At 40.5% G+C, this 25,401-nt stretch overlaps 1 protein-coding gene and 1 long non-coding RNA gene across 2 annotated transcripts; both read left to right on the forward strand.

Annotated features, from left to right (window-relative positions):
- Positions 1-9,772, forward strand: LOC147148039 (endogenous retrovirus group FC1 member 1 Env polyprotein-like). Its single transcript, XM_086027244.1, has 2 exons — positions 1-2,257; positions 5,242-9,772. The coding sequence occupies exon 2, from the start codon at positions 6,192-6,194 to the stop codon at positions 7,260-7,262; it is 1,071 nt and encodes a 356-aa protein (XP_085883370.1). The 5' UTR covers positions 1-2,257; positions 5,242-6,191; the 3' UTR covers positions 7,263-9,772.
- An 8,612-nt stretch (positions 9,773-18,384) lies between these two features.
- On the forward strand, positions 18,385-25,045 carry LOC147148040 (uncharacterized). The gene is made up of 2 exons (XR_015086649.1): positions 18,385-18,458; positions 18,641-25,045. It is a non-coding gene; the product is annotated as an uncharacterized LOC147148040 (long non-coding RNA).
- Positions 25,046-25,401: the final 356 nt, after the last annotated feature.

Consider the following 25,401-nt stretch of genomic DNA (forward strand, 5'->3'; position numbering starts at 1 on the left):
TACACATGAAATTAACCAATGCAATAACAATAACATATTTCTCTATTTATCTTCAATTCCTTATCAACCCTATGTTTTATGATTAACATGTATCAATCATTTGAATCAAGAAATAATTGTATTACCAACGGGTAGTTGAGTAATTCAATATTCCACTTTAAACTCACATGACATCAAAATGAGCATTTAACATCCAAATGTCATATAATTCACCAAAAACATATTTACACATTCATTTGTCAACCTAAACCTTGCTTTAGAAATACCTTTAAACAAGTACAATCAAGTTTCTTACAGCAAATAAGCAGTATATTAACACTCGAGATTAGCATTAGCTGAACGTTAGCTTCGCGTTAGCCTAGCATTATCATTTTTACGTCTTAGCACATGGCGACTCACCAAGACGACGTTCTAGTATGAACACGGTCGGACTGTCATGGACCCGCAGTCCCCGCTGGGATTCACACTTTTAAAATAAAACATTTCCCAATTAGCATTTGAATATTGGTCACATTTACTTCGACTCCAATATGTTTCTCACTCACCGAGACGGTATATTAGCATCAGCACTCATAAGAAATTGTCACGCAACCTTTCAGTTGAGCATCCAAGCGGAAAAGAATGAAAAAAAACACGGTGAACTTGAGATGGTGTCTCGAGTAGGCGGGACAACTTGACTTTGTCCAATTAGAAAGTCATTATCACCTAAGTGACATTACACAAGGGAAATAAAGTAATGTAGAAGATGCACACTTCCTCTTACCAAAATAAATGTTTTTCAAAGTAAAATGGTGCACTGAAATAAAATATAACGTTTTCTCTACTAGGTTACATTGGTCCATCCCTGGCACTTGACCCAATGTCTCGGCAACCTAAAGCAGTTCATCAGTCCACACCAAACTTTTCCTCTCACTGTCGGCCATAATTGCTTCCCGATTCCTCGCACTTGGTAACACAGTCCAGTCACCTTGCCGTCTCTATCTGTATAGGTGGTTCCCTCTACACAGCACAATCCTTATTGTTCATCAGAGGTGGTGATTGGCACAGATGTTCTCTTAGACTTCATTAGATGAAGCAGCTTGCATCAGTCTGTGCGGCTGGAGAATGTTCCTTTCACCTGTGGCCCTTTCTGTCGGATGTTGCTCCTTGGCTGATCAGGTCACTCCCAGCAAAAGGTATCAGGATCAGTGGATCAGCTTCCGACCAGCAGGTGGTGCTGATCCTGGACGAGCCCCCAATAAACTGTTACAGAGACCGGGATACGGCGCCAAGTAGCAGTTGTGTTCACCTGAAATCAGGCTAAAGTGTTTAGACAAAAGGAGCCTGCGACACTTCTTGACTGTTGTTCGCCAGGTCTCATCGGCTATCTTTATTTACACATTTCACAAAAAAAACACGTACAACAATCAAACATGTACAATTACCTGCTCATCCCATCGTCATCCGGTATCATCCATTCTGTATTATAATTGTCCATCAAGACATTTACATACTTATTCAATTAACACAACATCTTTATACACATTACACAATACACGTTATCTGCAACATAATCAAAACCACACCTTCGTTGTACCTATGTACATTCAAATTCCTCAATCCGTCTGGATTAAAACTATTATGTGCACCTAAAGTGCACTTGTTCACATTAAGATGCTAAAGAAGCATCTATGGGACTATGTAAGAATAATAATGCATTTTATTCTTTATGTGTTTCATTTTTATCATTAGGCCAACTTGCTTGGTGTGCTTTGCTTTCACATATGTATGTTAATTGCACACACACACACACACACACACACACACACACACACACACACACACACATAGACAAAACAAGTTCATAGTGTTCCAGCTCCTTTCGCTCCCCTTTCCCTTAGAGCTGGAACACCTTTGTTATCAGGGACACCGAAGAATAATAAAAAGAAAGGGGGCGCAGGAGCCGGGCAGAGGGTTTTAGGAACTGTAATCGTACACTTCCCTGCGCTCTCCTTGCAAGTAAAAAGACAATATTGTTAATGAGTGTCTTCTCTCCTCATTGTGTGCATTGTTTATGAATGTCTCACTTGGTGTGAACCTGACATTAAATTGGTCCTTCGAGCCGGATCCCTACATGCCGGAAGGTTTCCAGCTGTCGAGTCAACCTCCAGGTAAAGTCCATGGCCACGGCTCTAAGACCCTTTGTGGGACTGGTCTTTGGCTCCACTTTTGGGAACTGAAGGCTGACGGGAAGCCGGAGGAGTGAAGACATCTCTGGGTGAGTAGGAAACTCACGACACTCGTGGATGAGTGAATTGCGCGCTGGTAAAAGACCTTGACAATACTAGTCCCTGGTCAAGTAGTAAGACAGAGTAAGTCTATAAAACTGTAAGACAGAGTTAGTCTATAAAACTGTGAGACAGAGGGCCGTCTGATGTAGGATTAAAGGGGCATTACCAGTCCAAATAAGACCCAAAACCGAATATAGGCCTTGTGTGCGTCAGTATCCATTGAAACCAGACGCATACAAGGGAATACAGCCTGTGATAGACGAATTGATAAAAGCAGGTGTGGTGGTCGAATGTCCAGACTCTCCCTGCAACACCCCCATATTCCCTGTCAAAAAGGCACCTCCTTCTGTTGGATGGAGGATGGTACAGGATTTAAAAGCTGTTAACTCGGCTGTAATTCAAAGAGCGCCCTGTGTACCAGATCCACACACATTGTTAAACTCATTGCGACCTGATGCTGTTGTTTTTACTGTGGTGGACATAAGTAATGCGTTTTTTTCAGTGCCTGTTGATAAGGACAGTCAGTTTTGGTTTGCGTTCACATTTCGAGGAAAAAAGTACACATTCACGCGATTACCGCAAGGGTATTGTGAGAGTCCAACAATTTATTCACAGACAATGGCTGCTAGCATGTCCAAATTTACCCCTCCAGGAGGGAGCCAAATTTTGCTGTATGTTGATGATGTTCTTTTAGCGTCACCAGATGAGGAAACCTGCAGGACAGACACATTAGCTCTACTGCATTACTTAGCCGAAGAGGGACACAAAGTGAGCAAGAACAAGTTACAATTTTGCAGGAAACAAGTAAGATATCTGGGAGATAATCTCAGTGCTGAAGGAAGAACCATTTTAGAAGACAGGAAGACAATTATCTTGCAGGCACCAAAACCACAAACAAAGAAACAACTAATGTCATTTCTAGGTTTGACTAATTACTGCAGGATGTGGATTCCAAATTATGCAGAATTGATTGCACCATTATCTAAATTGATGTATGAGGATAACCTGAAAATGACATCAATGATTAATTGGACATCGGAGGCTGAGGAGGCCTTTTGTGAGGTTAAACGAATGCTTGTGTCGAGTGCAGCTTTAGCGTTGCCTGACGATACCAAACCATTTGTCCAGATGGTGGACTGTAAAGAAAAATTTATGATATCCGTGCTTTCCCAAACACATGGTGACAAATTGAGGCCTGTAGCATACTTCTCGTCTAAACTCGATAGTGTGGCGTGTGCGCTTCCTGATTGTGTTGGAGCTGTGATTGCGGCCTCTATGGCAGTAGAATGCTCTTCTGCTATTGTTTTAAGTTTCATCCGCTTACACTGAAAGTTCCGCACGCAGTGGCGGCCTTGCTCCTGCAGACAAACACGGTATTCTTATCACCAGCTAGACATTTATCATGCATGGCCATACTGTTGTCCCAACCACACCTCTCTTTGGAACGGTGCACAACTTTAAACCCGGCCACACTTTTGCCACTTCCTGATGAGGGGGTCCGACACGATTGTCAGGAACTGGCTGAAAAATCAACGAAATGTAGAATTGACTTGAAGGATTTGCCATTGGGGACGGGACTCACGCTATTTGTCGATGGGTCATCTAAAAAGGATGTTTTTGGGAAAACATGGACTGGCTACTCTGTTGTTACGGAAGAGGAAATTTTAAAGGCAGAATCACTGCAGTCGCATTATTCTGCTCAAGCTGCTGAATTGGTTGCACTAACAGAGGCATGTAAATCATGCCAGAATAAAGATGTTACAATTTACACTGATAGCCAATATGCATTTGCAACAGTACAAATCTTTGCACAATACTGGTGCAATAGAGGCATGATTACATCAACGGGAAGAGAAGTGACACATGCTCAATTACTCCAACATTTATTAGATGCCGTACAGTTACCACGCAACATTGCAATATGTAAATATGCCGCACATAAATCGGGGACAGACAGTGTGACATTGGGGAATGCTTTCGCAGACAAAACAGCTAGAGAAGCGGCTTTAAAGCCCTTCGTGGGGTTTTCAGACCACATTCCTGACATACAAATATTGAATACCCAAACCTTGATAGATATGCAACAGCAGAGTCCACAGACAGAACAAAAACTGATAAGGGGGCAACTTTGCGAGAAAATATTTATGTCAGCACAGAGGGAAAACCCATACTACCAAAAAATTTGTTCAGGTGGGCAGCAATATTAAGCCATGGGGTGTCTCATGTTTCGACTGGGAGAATGGTGGCTCTTGTAAACAGACATTACACGACTTATGGGTTTAACCTCTTCTCAAAGAAATTTTGTAGGGCTTGTTTAACCTGAGCCAGGCACAATTCACAAGGTAACTTGCGTCCAATGCAGGGTCAGTTTCCTGCGGCAACCTATCCTTTTCAGAGAATTCATATGGACTTTATTGAATTAAGTCAAAGTGAGGGAAAAAAGTACTGTTTGGTTATTATTGATGCATTTTCAAAGTGGGTTGAGATTTTTCTGACAAAACAACCATATGCGCTAGCAGTGGCAAAAGCGTTGTGCAAAGACATTATACCGCGATATGGTATTCCGCAGACAATTTATAGTGACAATGGGACACATTTTGTTAACAGAGTTATTGACAAAATAGGTCTGTTATTTCATATTGACTTAAAGCGTCATTGTTCCTATCATCCACAGAGTGCTGGTCTGGTAGAAAGGATGAATGGGACTGTGAAGAATAGGTTGAAAAAATGCATGGAGGAAACGGGTAGACCTTGGACGCAATGCGTTGATCTTGTTAAACTGTATATCAATATTACTAGTATAACTGGGCCTACTCCATTTGAAGTACTTTTCGGTAGGCCCTATAAACTACCGTTATTTACTAAACTCTGGGAACTGGATGATGAGGCGAATTTGGCTGATTACATGAGAAAGACTTTAGAGAAACGTGATGAACTTAAATTACTTGAGAACGATTGTATTTCCCAACAGACACAACAACTGGTGAAGCCAGGAGATTGGGTCCTGGTCCGGAGCATTAAGAGAAAACACTGGCACTCTCCCACGTGGGAGGGCCCATATCAAGTGTTGCTGACAACTCCTACTGCTGTGAAGCTTGCAGAGAGGAGCACGTGGGTTCACTTATCACATTGTAAGAAGGTCATATCTGCTGATTTCTCCTCCGGGGAAGGTGAGCAAAAGTCTGGCAAGAAGGTGGGTGCAGATTTATAGTATCTGAAAATACTTGAAGGTCAGTGAAGAATTTGACAGACACCAACCCCTTTTTAGTGGAGTTACAGCAGAAATGGCGATGCCAAAATGGCTTAAAGATGCTATTGGGTGTTTTGCAGCTGTACTGATGGTTATTTTTGTATTTTTATTCATTTGGCACCTGTGGGGGCCCTCGAGGGGGGGGTATTTGAATACCACTATGACAATTCCTGCGGATTTACATAGAACTAGGCGTGGCTCTTTGGCTTCATCCCACTCATTTGTTCCTTGGATTGTTTCCTGGGCTTATATTAATTCCATCAGAATTACTGTGGCACCCAATAGCACGACAGAACTGAAGCTTCCAATAGCAACCCTGCGGGGGTTCAAGAAAAGGTGCGGTAGTGTAATTCAAACGACGGGGAAGGGATACGAACAGTACTGGTGGTACCTCACTGGACGTGTTAGATTCGAGTTGGGATTCTTTGATCACTACACAACAGGGTGATTATTGGGTTCCAGGACAGGGCCGTGAGGCTAGATATTTTCATAATAAAATACTTCTTTCAAAGACGGGGTCGACACTCAATCTCAGGGTCACTGTGGGGGTTGGGCCTTTCAGGCCTCCTACTGCAGTTATTTTTAATTCATCTTGTTGGGGGTTTCTTTTGTGGGCTTATTCATCAGGTTTTGATCCATATTTTCCTATTGTAATTTGTGAAGACAGTACTATGTCTCCTTCTGAGATTCCTAGAGTAAGTTCATATGTTAAACAAACTAAGATAGTAATGAAACATGTTCCTCAAACTGATTTTGGCTGGGAAATGCAACAAATTACAGGTGTGATAGTTCAACATAACAATTGGATGTTGTTGGTAGAAAACGCTGCAGGTCGAGTCAATTTTAGTTGCGTTACGTGTCTAGGACCGAGACCGTTATTACGTATCATACCTGCGAAAATTGATCACAATTGTCTTAGGGAAGTTATGACCAAAACAAATCCGAATTACACTTGCACTTCCTGGGATTCAATTTATCCGCTGGCAAGGGCTGTGCGGGATAAACCTATATTTTCTGCAATAGTCGCTAAAAACAACTTTTCTTGTATGAATCTCACCGGTACAGGCCCAAATTTGGGGTCGATCAACGCCGCCTGGTGTGACACCTGGTGCGCCCACCCGCGCTTGGATGCTACACCTCTCATTCCGCGCAGTGACGTGTGGTGGTGGTGTGGTGGTAAACAATTATATGACACATTGAGAAATGCTTCAGGAGTTTGTGCACTTGTGTCATTGCTCTTACCTGTTACTATTTTTCCATCTACAGTAGAGGATATCCAGAGGGCAGCTCTGACGCACATTCCGCGAGACAAGTTCTTTAGGAATCGGCGTAGTGCTTCCTGGAGGGATGGAGATCCGACCTATATTGATGCTATTGGCGTACCTCGAGGTGTTCCAGATGAGTATAAACTGGTTGATCAGATTGCAGCTGGTTGGGAGTCCATTTTTATTTGGATCACGCCTAATAAAAATGTTGACAGGATCAACTACCTCCAATACAATGTGCAGAAACTGAGTAACTATACTGAAGCAGGATTTCTTGCTATCAAAGAACAATTGGCAGCCACCTCTCTCATGACGTTCCAGAACCGCATAGCGGTTGACATGCTCCTGGCGGAAAAGGGTGGGGTGTGCGCCATGTTTGGCGACCAGTGTTGTACATTCATACCTATAACAACACGGCCCCGGAGGGGTCCCTCACCAGGGCCATCGATGGCCTCCGCGTTCTCAACCACAAGATGAAGGAGCACTCTGGAGTGGACACGTCTCTTAAGAAGGAGTGGTGGGAAAAAACATTTGGTAGATACAAGGACTTGGTTTCCTCTGTCCTGGTTTCTGTTGCTGTGTTTGCAGCTATCCTCACGTTGTGTGGGTGTTGTTGTATTCCTTGTCTTAGAGCACTGCTAAACCGGTTGATCACTACAGCTATTGCACCTACGACGTCCAAATTAAACGATGTTTATCCGTTGTTGCTTTATCATACAGTTGAGAGAAATGATGACACTGATGACACTTGTTTTGATTCTCCTGTTGACATTTCGCTTTCTTTTCCAGATCTCTTTCCAGGTCTTGGAGATCATGAGTAAAATTACATTAACAACCTCGGGTGTAATTACATTTGTTTTCATGAGAGTGATTCGGTAGATTAAAGCCTTTGTGGAGGGTCTATTCGATGATATGAGGATTGTGCAAATGTAAGAGAAACAGGGGGGAATGTGATTAATGTTGTATATAATGATTCGGGTGTTGGATTTTTCAATCAGATTTTGCTTTATATTATAGTTAGTTTTATAATATAATAAACATGGGGGAAATGTAAGAATAATAATGCATTTTATTATTCATGTTGATTTTCATGATTAAGCCTGTTAGTTTTGTAGGTTTAGCTTTATACTATACACGAATAATGATGTATTTTAAGAATAAGAATGCCTTTATTGATCCCACAGTGGGGAAATTTTCATTGTTACAGTAGCAAAGATATAGGTCACACAGGGGCGGCGGCATAATGTGGCCATTAATGTATAACATTGACGGCAAACATTTAGAATCAAACCTATGTAGATATACGCAGTAACATGTGTATATACACATGTGTATACACACCAACCTACATCTACATAAAAAATATGAGGAACACTCATTTCGGCCTGTACATAGTACAGAGGAAAAAAATACTCTAAGTGACAGTGCTGCAGTGCTGTAGTGAAATGTAAGGAACAGCATTGGATAAAAATAAAACTAGACTAACAGTAGTGGGGAATGTTGAGTATTGCACGGTATTACAGTAGTGGGGAATATTGGGTATTGCACGATACGAGCTCAGGTGCAGGACTGCACAATTGCACTAATGACCGCCAGTTTGTAGAGACTACACAATGTTCTTGTTAAAGAGTCTGACAGCAGCAGGCAAGAAGGAACGGCGGAATCTCTCCTTTGCACAGCGAGGGTGTAACAGTCTGTCACTGAAGGTGCTGTGGAGTGCTGTTAGGGTGCCCTGGAGGGGGTGGTCCGGGTTGCCCAGCATTGATGACAGCTTGGCCAACATCCTCCTGTCCCCCACCGAGTCCACAGAGTCCAGGGAGCAGCCCAGGACAGAGCCGGCCCTCTTGACCAGTTTGTCCAGCCGCTTCTTGTCCCGGGCCGAGACGCCGCCTGCCCAGGTGACCACTCCCTGGAAGATGACCGATGCAACCACCGAGTCATAAAAGTTCCTGAGGAGTGTCCCCTGAACCCCAAAAGACCTCAGTCTCCTGAGTAGGAAGAGTCTGCTCTGACTCTTCCTATAGAGGGCGTCTGTGTTGTCGCACCAGTCCAGTTTATTGTTCAGATGAACACCCAGGTACTTGTAAGTTGAGACTCTCTCAACATCTGTTCCCCGGATATTCACTGGTGCAGGTGAAGAGTGCTGGCGCCTACCGAAATCCACCACCATTTCTTTGGATTTCCCCGCATTGATCAGGAGGCGGTTCTGCTGGCACCAGTCCACAAAACCCTGAGTAAGTTCTCTGTACTCCCGATCATCTCCGCCTGTGATGAGGCCGACAATCGCAGAGTCGTCAGAGAACTTCTGCAGGTGACAGGTAGGGGTGTTGTAGTTGAAGTCCGAGGTGTAGAGGGTGAACAGGAAGGGAGCCAAGACAGTTCCCTGTGGGGCCCCCGTGCTGCAGAGGAGCACGTCAGACACACAGTCCTGTGTCCTCACATACTGTGGCCGGTTTGTGAGGTAGTCCTGGATCCATGTGGTGAGGTGGTGCGCCACCCCCGCCCGCTCCAGCTTGTCTCCCAGTAGGGTGGGCTGGATGGTGTTGAAAGCACTGGAGAAATCAAAGAACATGATCCTCACAGTGCTCCCCGCCTTCTCCAGGTGGGAGAGTGAAGTGTGGAGGAGGTAGATGATGGCATCATCCACACTGATGCCAGGCTGGTATGTTCATGTGTTTAGCTTTATATTATATAAAAACAGGGAGGAATGTAAGAATAATAATGCATTTTATTCTTTATGTGTTTCATTTTTATCATTAGGCCAACTTGCTTGGTGTGCTTTGCTTTCACATATGTATGTTAATTGCACACACACACATAGACCAAACAAGTTCATAGTGTTCCAGCTGCTTTCGCTCCCCTTTCCCTTAGAGCTGGACCACCTTTGTTATCAGGGACACCGAAGAATAATAAAAAGAAAGGGGGCGCAGGAGCCGGGCAGAGGGTTTTAGGAACTGTAATCGTACACTTCCCTGCACTCTCCTTGCAAGTAAAAAGACAATATTGTTGTTGAGTGTCTTCTCTCCTCATTGTGTGCATTGTTTATGAATGTCTCACTTGGTGTGAACCTGACAGACTAACACATAGCAAAAGTATACAGACACGTTAATACAATGACGACACACACCGCAAAGTAGACGCCATTACACTGCTCGACGCTCGGCAAACTCAAGACGACGATACAAAGCAGCAATATGCTTATCATACACCTTACCGTGATTCAACAATGAAACAAAGCTATTGAACATACAACGTTGTTGTAATATTGATTTATAAATACTTTATAAAGTCTTACCCACCTGAAATCAGGTTAAAGTGTTTAGACAAAAGGGGCCTGCGACACTTGTTGACTGTTGTTCGCCAGGTCTCATCGGCTATGAGAAAATGGCTGAACTACAGTCGCAGGTGACTCAGGCTTCCCAGTGGTCTTACACTGCCATCTACTGACCAAATTGAGTACTCGTCGTCTGACATTTAAAACCAAAACAATGAGACGATAGATTTTAAATAAAATACTATCAAGTCTTGGCAAAATAAATAAAACCTACATCACTGTGATCACATCAGCGTAATGCTAAAAATCCATTACATATTCGGTGATGTGTATCAATTTGAGAAACCACTCATTACAACATGGATACTTTGTTTGATACATATTAAAATCTGTAAAAAAGAAAAAAAAAGTGTCCCATACACGAAGTTCAGATATCTGTGAAAAGTACAGCTGAGTCCAAACCTTTGTTTCCGCATTAATGGTTTATTTGAGTGTAGAAACTGTTGACAATACATTGTCTCTTGCACCAAATTTTGCATATCGTCGCTGTCCTGTGAAAAACATCCATCCATCCATTATGGATACCGCTTATCCTCACAAGTGTCGCGGGGCGCGCTGGAGCCTATCCCAGCTGTCTTCGGGCAGTGGGCACACTGAATTGGTTGATTGGTTGTCAGCCAATTGCAGGGCACACAGAGACAAACATCCGCACTCACAATCACACCTAGGGGCAATTTAGAGAGTCCAATCAACTTACCATGCATGTTTTTGGAATGTGGGAGGAAACCGGAGTACCCGGAGAAAACCAACGGAGGCACGGGGAGAACATGCAAACTCCACAGAGGGAGGCCGGGGCCGGGATCGAACCTACGACCTCTGAACTGTGAGGCGGACGTGCTAACCAGTCGACCACCGTGCCGCCCCCTGTGAAAAACACTTATCTCCAATTCTGGAAACTTTTTAATTTTCACTTTAATGTGATTTCTGTAACGCGGAAACATGATTCAGGTAAAAATAAGAAAATGGAAAAAAAAAATGGAGATAAGTGTTTTTCCCACGACAGCGACGATATATAACATAAGCATCTGTGAATCTCCATTTTCAATGAAAAAAGTGGTCTACATTTTTCAATGAAAATGGAGATTCACAGATGCTTTGTGAAAATAAGAGCTTTAAATTCTAACCATATGAAAATAAAACCTGTTCACCTTTGAACAACTTCATGTTTTTCATGTTTCACATTATACTTAAAATTAAGACAACAATTAAGACAATGAGTCTTTGAGGTGGGTTCCATACTGTCAGATGAATCCCAACAAGGTTAAAAACTAAAAAAAATTTGAGCTTCATTAACCTTGCTTGACAAGTGTAAATACGGGCCCAGCTGCCACTCACACAGGACAAACTCCTGTATCGCAAGTGCAAATACAGGCCAAGATGTCATGTTTATGTGTTTTCCTTGTAATTACGTTGAATAAAAGATGAGCCGCCACCTTGATGGGGAAGTCAACCCAAACCTTTTTTTCAAGAACATGTTGTATGCAGGCCCATGAGTTTGCGGAATAAGAGTTAATCCACCCGTTTATAGCCATCTCAGTGGGCGGCCATTTTGTCACTTGCATCGACTGAAAATGACATCACAGTTTCTCAGGGCTCAAGTAACCACCAATCACAGCTCACCTGTTTTCTGAAGCTGAGCCACGATTGGTCGTTATCTGATCCCTGAGCAACTGTGATGTCATGTTCAGTCAACATAAATAACAAAATGTCCGCCCCCCGAGATGGCTAAAAACGGTTGTTTCATTAAGATTAACTCATACTTCACAAACACAATATTAATCAGAATGGCTTGTGTCAACTAGTGGGCCGGTATAGAACATATTCTTGAAAAAAATGACAGCTATGAACTGTCGCAGATAGCCCAATATGGCAGCATTTGGGTTTGGTGAAATCGTCATCGCTGTCATCTTCACAAGGCCATGTAAGTTGCTGAAGAAGCAGCTGCATTGAAAAAAATTGTATGAGAAGGACTGTGTTATTCTTGCATACTTTTTGCATTCTTTGATCAAAGGTAACAGATTGATACTCATGATGTCACCTGTCGCAAGTGTCATGTAGGAAGTTGCAGTATAAGAACAAGACTGAAAAGTTAATGAACCCTAAAAGCAGGTGACCAGGTATGAACCATAATATTTACTACACTTATAAAATTAAAATATCAGAATATCTAAAAGTAACGGGAAAGGATCTATAGACAATACAATACAACAAAACAAAATACAACCTCATTTGTTTTGTAATCATCTTGTAAGAGTTACTAAATCCTACTACATTTTCATTGCGTAATTCAACATTAGACTTAAGTGAAAGGCTAACAATATACAAAATATTATACTATGACTGCTCTATCATCAGCAACACTAAAAAAAGTAACAACTCTACCACAAACCAGCTACGGTACTGGCCTTAAATGACTGTTTACTGTATTCTGATTGACAAAAATGAGGACACTTGAAGTACGCCTCATCTGATATACAATTTTAAACAATTTTAGGCTTAGTCAACATCCTTCATATTACTTGTTTTATGTTGACATCCTTGACGATGCCGACATAACAATAATCTCTCGTACTTTCAACTTTACAAACGTTAGGAATCACCCCGTCGCCCCGGAATGGGACAATAATTCATTTTTAACACTTCTGTTTCAAATGTTTGCCATTGAGTGAGAACGAAGTCGAATCTGGATCACTGCAGAAAGCCGAGGTGACAGCGTAACTAACAAGTGAGGTGTGCTACCGACGTACAGCATAGAGTTATTCATGGGGAGAGCTTGTACTAAGTTATGCAGTTTTCACGAACGCCACCTCGATAAAAGTTCAATGCCGCTATTGTTCACTAAGTCGGCTTACTGTGCAACGTGTCAAGGAATGACTATTACTCAATTTTAGGAACACATAGGGCAAATAGAGTAAACAAACTCACCGCGGGAGCACCAGTTGCGTTGGGAGACATTGTACGACCTCTTTTTCCGGTCGGCAAGATGAAGGATCAGACAAGCTACCGTTTCTAAGCTCTCGCGTCAAAGCCCCGAAATTTGCAAGGGAAGTTATGCCCTTTTTTAATTCTAAGTTTTCATTAATTTCTCTTAATGCTAGGGGTCTCAGAAATTCTATGAAAATAAAATCAACATTTCTGTTTTGCAAAAATGAAAAAGCACAAGAAACACATTCGAATGATATGGATGAAAAATTCTGGTTGAATCAGTGGGGAGACAAAATTGTATTTAGTCATGGTACAAATAAGTCGGCAGGTGTGGCTTTACTTTTGAACAACTTCCCTGGTAGAATTCTATCCACAAACAGGGACCCATTAGGTCACTGGTTAATTTGTGTCTTAGAAGCAAATGAAGATTTTCTAATTCTTGGAAACATTTATGGGTACAACAGCCTTAACCAAAACAAAAAAATGATTTCTGAAATTACTCAGTTCATGAATGATCTTTACCAGAGATATCCTACTAAAAATCTTATTTTTGGTGGCGACTATAATATGGTTATTGATTAATGGCTTGATAGATTTCCTTCTAAATACCAAAGTCATTTTTATAATCCTGTTTTGTTTGATTTTTGCAGTGTGTTTAATCTGAAAGATGTCTGGTGCTTTGCTAATCCGGATTCCCAAATTTATTCGTGGTTCAAACCTAATACCTCAGTTAAATCCAGGATTGATTTTTGGCTAATATCCAATATTGGCCCTGGATTTGAATCAGCAGTTTCAATTTCAGCTGCTCCTCTAACAGTTCATAATATGATTACGCTTAGTTTTATATCTTCAAACACACATTTTAAAAAAAAGTTTTTGGAAATTTAATTCAAATTTACTGAAAGATGAACCTTTCTGTCAAGAAGTAATTGATGCCATAAATGATGTGATTACAGACAATAATATTGAGACTTATATAGGAAAATGGGAGTACTTGAAATATAAAGTACGCCAGATTTCTATCACAAAAAGTAAACAATAAGCAGAACTAGTAAGAGAAAAGAACTTGAAATCATCAAAGAAATAAACAATATTTATAATAAACCTTCTATAAATGATTATAGCAGACAAAAACGTTTACTTTGGCAATCTTCATGAGATAACATTTACATATCTAAAGCCAAAGGAGCATATATTCGATCGAGAGCAAAATGGATAGAAGAAGGGGAAAGAAGCTCATCATACTTTTGTAGGGTAGAAAAGAGAAGACAAGAACGTAATTCTATAAGGACCTTACTGATAGATGATCAAGAATGCACTGACCTAACTTACTTAATTTCTAAAGAAATCTTTCAATTCTATAGTAAACTGTATTCATCCTCTTATTCATCCCGAGATGCAGATTCTTTCTTTGCACATGTTAAGGAATGGATCCCCAGAATTGATGAGTGTTTCAAAAATGTTTGTGAGGCGGAGATTAACATGGCAGAAGTGGAAAAAGCTATGAAGTGCTTAGCACTGGATAAATCGCCAGGATCAGATGGTCTAACAAGTCATTTTTATCTGCATTTTTGGGAACATCTTAAAAACCTCTGTTTACATATAATAAGAGAAATATCTGAATCCCTCACTCTCCCAACTACTATGAAGCAAGGAATAACTCATCCCTAAACTTGAAAAAGACCATAAAGTAATAGATAATTTTAGGCCTATAACATTAGTCAATAATGATTATAAACTTTTTACTCGTATATACGCAAAGAAATTGAAATCTGGCATTACTCAAATTATCTCAGACACACAATCGGGATTTATAAAAGGACGATCGATTCATAATAATTTACGATTGGTGTTTGACTTAATTGAATACAATTATTTAATTGAAGAAGAGGGTTTTATTTTATTTTTAGATTTCTTTAAAGCATTTGACACGATTGAATATCAATTCATATTCAGTACTTTAGAACTATTTGGTTTTGGAGAAAACTTCATTAACATAATGAAATTAATTTATAAGGATACGAATAGTACTATCATTCTACGAAAAGGTGCATGTCCAAGATTCTCGATAAATAAAGGCATTAAACAAGGTTGGCCCATTTCTCCCCTACTCTTTATCGCAGCAGCAGAAATGCTATCAATTCATATTAAAAATACAGAATTTGGAAAATTGACAGTACTCTGTAGACAGCTGGTGATTAGCCAGCTTGCTGATGATACAGCCATCTTCATGAAAAATAGTGACCAGGTCTCTAAAATTATCAAGGCGATTGATTTTTTTTCTAAAGCATCTGGTTTAAAACTGAACCTTAAAAAATGCACTCTATTTCCAATTAATGAGTCTCCTCTTAAAACAATAAATGATATTCCTGTAAAATCAACGGTTAAATACTTAGGCATGCACATTACTAAGGATAGTGACACTCTGAATAATCTCAATGTTTGGAACAATTTAGACAAATGTAAATCGCTTTTAAATCTGTGGTCTCAAAGGGACATCTCTATCATTGGTCGAATTTTTATTACAAAAATGGAATGCCTATCCAGGTTCATTTACCCGGCCTATTCTGTCACTATCAAAAAAAGCAATTAAATCAATAAATCAGGCTAACTTTAATTACATTTGGAAAAGAAAAGTACATTACATTAGAAAAGGTACGTTGGTTAAAGAGTATGAAGAAGGAGGCATTAAAGCCATTGATATATATTGTATTAACAGTACTATTAAAGTTAATTGGTAAAGATCTTTTTTGAAGAATGAAAACAGCTTGTAGTTTCATGTCCCAAATTATATTTTTGACCAATTAGGAGGTATTAACTTCCTCCTGAGATGTGACTTTGACATAAATAAACTCCCTATCAAATTGTCCACCTTCCATCAACAGGTTCTTTACTGGAGAATGATTTATAAACACAATTTTAGTCCCCACAACACCCCATTATGGAATTGTAAATACATTTTGTTTAGAAAGAAATCATTGTTCTATCAGAACTGTTTAGAAAGAGGAATTTGGTCAGTGATGCACCTCTTGGATAATACTGGAAACATTTTACCCTTTGAGTTTTTCTGTAATAAGTATAACGTGATTGACAAAACGCAATATAATAATATTATCAAAGCAATTCCTCAATCTGTTGTTGTGATGTCTTGGAATTTTTTTCAAAGTAAGGTGAACCCCTCACTACCTTTGCTTTTGGTGGATGGACACAATATCAAGGATCCTAATATACCTAATGTCATAATCCGACAATTCTTTGTTAAAGAACTGTATCCATTCTCATCAAACCGAATTTCAATTTTACACATTTTTTTTTCCAAAAAAGAAGTTCAAAGTTTGAGATCAATTTTTTTAAATTCCCCATTCCCCCCAAAGCAAAGAAAATTCATTATAAAATTCTCAATAGGGTATACCCATCGTCTGAATTTTTAAGGAATCGCTTCAACTTGGACCACAACTGTGTATTCTGTGATGAAGACATTGAAACAACTGAACATCTATTTTATGACTGTAAATTTGTTAATGCCTTCTGGGAAGATTTGTATGACTGGTTGTTCCCTAAATTGCCCAATCTTTCTACTCCGTCAAAAGAAAATGTTTTGTATGGTATTTCTGTCAAAGAGTCAACCCATGACCTAATAATTAACACACTTTTAATTCTCTGAAAATATTTTATACATAAAAATAGATATATCAAATCTCAACCTAAATGTTTTGTTTTTCATAAAGAACTGTGTCATTACTTTTCATCATTGAAATGTATGGTAAAGAAAAATGCTGTGACATTGTGTTAGATTAGTAGAGGAGCTGAACCTTGCTGAAAACCCCTTGCGTGCCCCTTCCTCTCTTCTTTTATTTCTTTATTGTTTATTCTATTTATTTTAATTTTATGATGGTGTTTTGTGACCCTTCTTGAGGCTTGTCTGTTACCTTTTTTGTTTTATAATAACATTGTACTACGCCAATACGTTTTGTACATTTGAAGTTCAATAATAAAAAAATAAAAAATAAACCCTTTTCTTCCGTGTCGAGAGTCACTTGACCAGCGGCGCTAAACCTGATTGGTTGGACGTTGGATGACTGGACACGGGAATCGATTGCTTCTCCTGAAATACCCGGATTGTGCATCTGAATTCTTATGACAGACTATTTTCTGACGGCAAATTTTCATGACGGCGTATTTTCTGCAGGCGAATCTTTTGCAGCTGAATTTTTTTTTGCTGACAAATATTTTGCAGCTGAATTTTTTTTTGCTGGCAAATATTTTGCAGCTGAATTTTCCATTAGAATTTTTTTAATGTTGAATTTCAGTGCTGAAAAATTCAGTGTTCGGAATTTTGATGGTAAAAAAATTCAGTGTTAGAAATTCAAATTCAAACTCCGATGGCACAGATTTACTTCCATACATTGCTTATTGCTTATAACGTTCAAAAATGGCGATCAATTGGCACCAAAATTTATGTGGACATCTATACTAATGCCCACTTCCACAAATCAAAAGGATTAACCTCTCCGTGGCTGATTTATATGAGAATGAGGTAATGTGGAAGTCAGCAGAGCTACATAGATTTAATTTAGGCTGGGACGAGCGCACACTGCTTCTTTGCTTAGAAAAAAAAAAAAAAACCTGCTTCTTTGCTGGTCACGGTTAGGACAAGGCATTAAATACCGGTCAGGTTATTTACAGAGACTGGAGTGGAAATGAGACGTGCACATTTATTTGGATGAGAAATGGCCCCAGATTTTCGACTTACAACACGCCGTCCAATTTGGAAGGTAACAGCCGAAATGGCACGTTTCAATGCAGCCATACTCGGCTGTGCAGTCAGCCTCGCTAGAAATTTTTGTTCGCTGTTCGATGAGGGCTTTCGTCACTCTCACGCCGCTTCACTCGGGCAGAAGGTGGTGGCTACAAGCAAGCAGGGACACTGCGCGCTACTGCTTGTGAGGCGACATGAAGACACAGGCTCATCTTCACCTCCACATGCTGGTCGGACAGTAAGGAGCTAATGTTGTTGTGCTAACGCCTTTTGTTTTAACGGACTGAAGCTAGTTGTTGCTATTAGTTGTCCCAATCGAGGCCGAGATGGCGGCAGAGGGAGCAAACGTGTTTGTGAGCACCTCTGAGCAGTGTTCCCTAAAAGATGGTATAAATGGAAAATAATACTCTGTAAAACTCACGGTAATTTGTATCGAATACTACTGTATTGGATATACAGGTATGTTGCATGTTGTTATTGTTGTTGGTCACTAGAGGGCATAGGTGCATTGCGAGCTGCGAACTCAGCCGGGAAATTATTGCAGGAAGTGACGTACCGGGAAGCGTTCTCTTGTTGAAATGGTTGCGCAGAAGAAAAGTGTGTCGTTTTCCATCCGAGCCATCCGTTCGTTATAGCCCTTTGAGTGGCAATAAGAGTAAGTTTAAGTTTGTCACTTTATTAGTCATTTTATTTTGCCTAATTATTTCATCGCTAATGACAGTGCTTTCTAATTTTCTGTTTGGATGGTGAATAATACGAACTACATGTGCCGTTGTGCTTGCTATTGCCTAAGTTATTATAATCTTACTTACAAATATTTATATATCTGTATTGCAGTTTTACACCTTTTTGTAATAAATCCTGCCAACTACAACAAACGTCTGTTCCTTGGAGGAAACGTTGCAAGAAGGAGTTAACCTGGCTGTGAATCTCAATAGAGAACAGGAGTTACATTGAGTGCAACAGTACAGTAAAATCTTAGCACTCCGCGAGGGACCACGGTGACGGTTGGTGGAATTTGATGCACATTCAACACTCATGGAACCAACACAAGCTGAAAACCAAAAGAATGAAGAAGGAACACGAAGTGGCAAAATGTCATGCTCTCCTCACTCACCCAAGTCCTCAGTGCATTCAGAAAAACTGTTTGTTCGATCCTCTGCAGGATCAAAACGGTCCACAGCTTCAAGTCGAGTCAGCATGGCCGCAGCACAAGCAGAAGCTCAAGCAGCAAGAGCAAGGCTATCTTATGCTGAGAGAGAGATGGACATTAAAGTGGGAAAGGCACGATTGGAGGCAACTCTGAATGTATTCAACCTTCAAAAGGAAGCAGATGCAGCCATTGCTAAAGCGGAAGTAATGGAGTTGGCTGCAGCACAGCTCATCGTCCCTGACCAAAGCAAAGTGACCAGTTAAGCTTTTTACCTCTTCAACAAACTACGGAATAAAAAGTGAGTGAGTACATAAACAAACACAGTGATACTGATCCATCTAAAAATGAAGTGACTTTTCAACAAAATAGTACCAATCAAGAACAACATTCACCACCAATGTACACACCTCTCCATGCTAAACGAGAGCCAGCTCATTACCCAGTACAGCCACAAGAGGGCACCAATCAACCACAACAAAGAGACTTATTTCAACAAGCTCCTCACACTGTGTTACAACCATAACAGATACCAGTGTCAAATCAGGCTCAAAACACTACCGATGAACTTACCAGATTCTTAGATAGAAGTCAACTAGTAATAGGACACAATTTGACGACAAGCCAGAGAGCTATCTAAGCTGGAAAGCCACATTCCAGAGTACCATCAGAGACCTTGCTCTTACACCCAGTGAAGAACTAAACCTCCTTATTAAATGGCTGGGCCCTGAGTCTTCTGAACATGCTAAGAGATTAAAAGCAGTTCATATCAAGCATCAGCCTGCTGGTCTGCACATGATATGGGTCAGGCTAGAAGAATGCTATGGATCACTGGAAGCAATTGAAAACTCCTTTTTTGAAAGAATTCAAAGCTCTCCAACAAAGAACCACACAAGCTTCGTGATCTGTCAGATCTACTGTGTGAACTGGAAGCAGCAAAACTTGATGGGTATCTGCCAGGTTTGAACTACCTTGACACCGCAAGAGGAGTAAGTCCAATTGTGGAGAAGCTTCCCTTTCAGCTTCAGGAAAAGTGGACAATGGTAGGATCAAAATATAAAGAAGACCATTATGTAAGTTTCCCACCTTTCTCATTCTTTGTGGAATTTTTGAAAAGACAAGCCAAAGCAAGAAATGATCCAAGCTTCACCACAATTTACAGCCCATCTAACAATCCTAAATTTAGTAACAAAAGAGAAAGAACTCAAGGTAACCACATAAAACAGTCAGTAACGGTACACAAAACAGATGTATCAGCAAACACAAAGGAAGAAAATGAAGACATCAAAAAACAATGTCCCATACATCATAAACCACACTCACTGAAGAGATGTAGAGGTTTCAGAAACATGTTGCTGGATGACAAGAACAAGGTAATCAAAGAAAACAACATCTGTTATCGCTGCCTTGCATCCACCACCCACCGAACCAAAGACTGCCATGTCACACTCAAGTGTGAAGAGTGTGACAGTGACAAACACTTGGCTGCTGTCCATCCAGGTCCAGCACCACCAGCATCTAAACCTCCCTCCTCTCCTGAAGAGAACGGCGGGGAGCAAGATCCCGCGCAAGAGTCTGATGTTACAGCTACATGTACAGAGGTATGCGGAAATCAAATCACAGGAAAATCATGCTCCAAGATTTGTTTGGTACAAGTCTTCCCGAAAGGTGAACCACACAATGGGAAAAAGATGCATGCAATAGACGACCAAAGCAACCAATCACTCGCAAAGACAGAGTTTTTTTAAGCATTTGACGTACAAGGCATAGCCACACCATATACGCTGAAGATGGCATAACCCAAGTAACTGTCAGAAGAGCCTGCGACTATGTAGTCCAATCATTGGACGGGAAAATGAACTTTCCACTTCCTACGCTGAGTGCAATGCTATCCCCAACAACAGGGAGGAAATACCTACTGCAGAAGCTGCCCTTCATCATCCCCATCTGAAATCATTAGCTTCGGAAATACCACCCCTTGATCCAGACGCTGACATATTATTGCTGATAGGATGCAACCTTCTCAGAGTACACAAGGTGAGACGGCAAATTAGCGGCAGACATAATGACCCATTTGCTCAGAAGCTTGACCTAGGCTGGGTCATTATCGGCGATGTGTGTCTCGGCTCCGCCCACAAGCCAAGTGAAGTAAACACTCTCAAAACACATGTGTTGGACAAAGGACGCCCAGGTTACCTCACACCCTGCTACAGTCATTTTACTGTAAAAGAGAACTTCACAAACAGTCAAAACAAAACTGTTTGCAACCCAATGCCACTCTCAAATCCATACGCCAGGCCCACACTTGAGAATCTTGGTGAAGCTGTCTTCTCACGCACTAATGAAGATATTCACCAAGCACACTAATTTGAAGACATGATCTTTCTGAAGAAGATGGCAATATTCTTCAAAGATGACACAAACAGTTGGGTGGCCACACTCCCGTTTCGTAGCCCCAGGCGCAAACTCCCCAATAACAGATGCTACGCCCACAAGCGGCTCATGTCTCTTCGACGTACGCTTGACAAGAAGCCATACATTAAGGCACATTTTGTTGAGTTTACGCAGAAAATGCTCAACAACAAACATGCAGAACAGGCACCACCTCGTGATGGAGATAAAGAGACCTGGTATCTTCCCATTTTTGGCACATACCACCCTCAGAAGCCTGGGAAGATCCGTGTGGTGTTTGCTTCTAGTGCGCAGTTTAATGGAGTTTCCCTCAATGATGTACTATTGTCATGACCTAAATAATACACTCATATGTGTGCTCCTTCGCATCAGAAAAGAACCTGCTGCAATCGTAGCTGACATCGAGCCGATGTCTTACTGCTTTAATGTACAGGAAGATCACAGAGATTATCTTCGCTTCCTGTGGTATAAAGATAATGACCTGACCAAAGACGTGGTGGACTATCGGATGAGGGTGCATGTCTTCGGCAACAGTCCCTCTCCTGCAGTGGCGATCTACGGGTTGAGGACAGCAGCAAAAGAAGCAGAGGGTGAATATGGAACTGACGCTCGAAACTTCATAGAACAGGATTTCTATGTGGATGACACATTAAAGTCCTTCCCAACAGTAGCTGAGGCTATCGATGTTCTATAAAGAACCCAGAAAATGCTTGCACTCTCTAATTTACGTCTCTACAAGATTGCCTCCAACAAAGTGGAAGTGGTGAATGCTTTCCCACCTGAAGACAGGGCGAAGGAAATCAAATATCTTGATCTGTGTATAGACAAGCTCGCAGTCCATCGTAGTTTAGGCGTAATTTGGAACACCGCATCAGACACGTTAACATTTGACGTTCCGCAAGAGAAAAAACCCTTTACTCGACGTGGTGTGTTCTCAACCACAAACAGCCTGTACGATCCTCTAGGGCTGCTCGCGCCTGTAACTATCAGAGGAAGACTTCTTCTCAGAGAGCTCGCCAGTGACAATCTTGAGTGGGACAGCCCCTTGCCTCAAGGCATGTATGACGACTGGAGTAAATGGCATGACTCTCTACAGCATCTTAAAACATTGAACATTCCCCGTACTTATGTTTCGTTCTCCATCTCAAAGGCCAACTTCATTGAACTCTGTGTGTTCTCAGATGCTTCAGTTAAGGCTATAGCTGCAGTTGCCTACTTGAGAGTTACACATGAAGATGACCACATCGAAGTTGGATTTGTCATGGGTAAGGCAAAACTAGCCCCCATGTCAGAACTCACAGTTCCGAGGTTAGAGCTGTTTGCTGCAGTGCTTGCTGTGGAAATGTCTGAGCTTCTCAGAGAACAATTTAAAATGAAGATTGACAAGACCACTTTTTACACTGACAGCAAAGTGGTGTTAGGATACATTCACAACCAATGCAAGGATTCCATGTGTATGTGAACAATCATGTCCAGAGAATCAAGCAATCATCACTGCCCTATCAGTGGAAGCATGTCCCAACAGAGAACAATCCTGCTGATCATGGATCTCGTTCTCTATCCACAGAGAAGATCTCCAGTACCACATGGTGGTTAGGTCCAGCCTTCCTGCTTGACAAAAAGAGTGACGATCCTGAAAAAGTTCTATTTGAGCTCATGATCCAGAGTCAGATGTCGAAATACGACAGAACGTAACAGCACTTGTGACCAAAAATAACTCCAAAGCCTTATTAGCTTCCTCACGTTTTGAACGTTTCTCAAAATGGTCCTCACTTGTCAAAGCAATAGCCTACCTATGTCACATCGCTGTCAGTTTCAAGTCCAAAGATGATAACGGATGTAGAAGCTGGCACCTCTGCAAAACAAGTCTCAGAGAGGAAACGATTAATCAAGCAGAATGTACAATTATCAGATGTGTTCAACAAGAGGTGTATGCCGAAGAAATCAAGTGCAACAAAACAACTTGTACTTGTACAAAAAAAACTTGTACACCAAAAGCAGCACTGGGCAAGAAATCGACCTTAAAAAAAATGTTCACAACTCTTTTGATGAAACATTGACTTACAAGTACAGTAGTTGAGTGGGACTTCATGTCCTGAGGGGGTCTGTATCGTTTTTACTGGCACAAAGCAACTTTGAGGAGGGTGGGATCAACTCTGGCACACAAAAAAAATACAATTGTCCTGAATTGATTTACGGCATACTCACTTCCTCCTTTCGCTATAAGGACGGCTCAGGATTTCTTCACGACACTACGCGCTGACACGCATGGGAAATGTGATTGATTTTTTGTCAAAACACTACCGGTTTTATCCACATGGCGCCGCCATAATCAACAAAAACTGACATATGACACAGTGTTGCTTTAAGGATAATTCTACTCATTTTATGTAAGGAAGATATGATCCCTGCTATGTATAAACCATATACTGTAGGCTTTTTTTACATGGGATACTCTGCCACATTTTTAACCTGCATATTTAAAGAATACAATTGGTCTGAATGGAAAATAAAATAAAATAATCTTAAAGTCAAGAACATTCAATTCTCAGTCACCGTCAATAGAATAATCATTTCACACTATAGAAATCAAACGATAATGACAGATCAGTCATTGTTCACCATACCATCCACAGCCGCAATTTCACGAAATAAAATGCACATATGGCCACTCCTCAGTCAGGTTTTGTTCGACTCTGGCCACCCCAGTGAACAATTTCTAGTTACGCCCCTGCTTTCCCAACCCACGTCAAATAAAAAGAAAAAGGACTGGATACTCAAGGGAAGGTTCCCGTTCTCCCAGACAAAATTGTATTTCCAATGTGGTTAATTTAATTATAAGTGTCCAATAGCAACAACAAGTCCGTAATTTCCAAATATCCATAAGTAACATTGTCAATTTGAGAGAAAAAATAAATAAGATATCATATATATAATATATTATTATAATAATAATTGACCTCCAAAAAAGGTGTTCATCATCATTCTTATTCCCACCCTCGAGTGTCTCAACTCAACTCACACAATAGCTTCTAATTATGGCTGTCAAGATTAAAGCATTAACTACAGAGATTAATTTAAATTTTATAATACACTAGAAAATTAACTCAGTTTTATTTACTTCCTGTGACATATTCCCTTTGCTCACTTTGCAGCCAAACTTAGAGCAGAGTTACTGTCACAAAGACGGGCCTTTACGTAGTTTTCCTTTAAACAGTTACTCGATGGCTCATTATAGAAATCCAAAATGATTTGCAAATTTTGCAAAGCCAAATTCAAATACCACATTACTTGTACGTCTTTGGTGCGTTGTATTTTACAGGAAAATAATAATAATCGGTGGCTCAAAGAAAAGCTATTAGAACAGCCTTTTAATCAAACTATACTATTCATTTTTTCATATTAATTCCAACATTTTACTCAAGTAAATATTGGTTCCAAGCCTTGTAGAAAATGTAGTTGAAAAATATGATTCATCGCCATTAATTATAGAAATTCTGCAATGAATTTGTTGTAAGATATTTGTTCTATATTTTACTTGTTTCCAATATGTGTCATTCAGCAAAGCTCATGGCCTATGTGCAAGCCAAAGAACACAGTTCCACAGACTCCATGCAGTTCCAACTCCATAAAAACACAATTATACATAATTTATTCATTTGTCAAATCCAAAACAAAACTATTCTGCTTCCTCTTCACGAAGCAAAAAAAAAAATTGTTTTCTTACAATTGTTTGTTCAATCCATTCCGTATTGTTACAATTAGGTTAATAATATCATGTCCAGGGCAACAAAAATATTCATACCATCAGCAAAGATCATTAGCTTCAGAATCCATGATATTTTGCAGATATCATATAAAAAAAAAAACAAATAACTTGGGCCCAAAAACTGAGCCTTAAGGGGAAGTCCACAAACCTCTATCATTTAATGTGATCAATTAATCAATTGCATTTATAGTGATCTAATGTTCAAATGTCTGGGCAACCAACATTGTGAGAGACCCCTCATACAACATTTCGTGCACATTTGTAATT

The sequence above is a fragment of the Filicampus tigris genome, chromosome 4, assembly GCF_054856515.1.
Source record: "Filicampus tigris isolate MCC_2025a chromosome 4, RoL_Ftig_1.0, whole genome shotgun sequence".
NCBI lineage: Eukaryota > Metazoa > Chordata > Actinopteri > Syngnathiformes > Syngnathidae > Filicampus > Filicampus tigris.

Coding starts and splice junctions, on each gene's coding strand:
- LOC147148039 (XM_086027244.1), top strand. CDS start 6,192: ATGTCTCCTTCTGAGATTCCTAGAGTAAGTTCATATGTTAAACAAACT.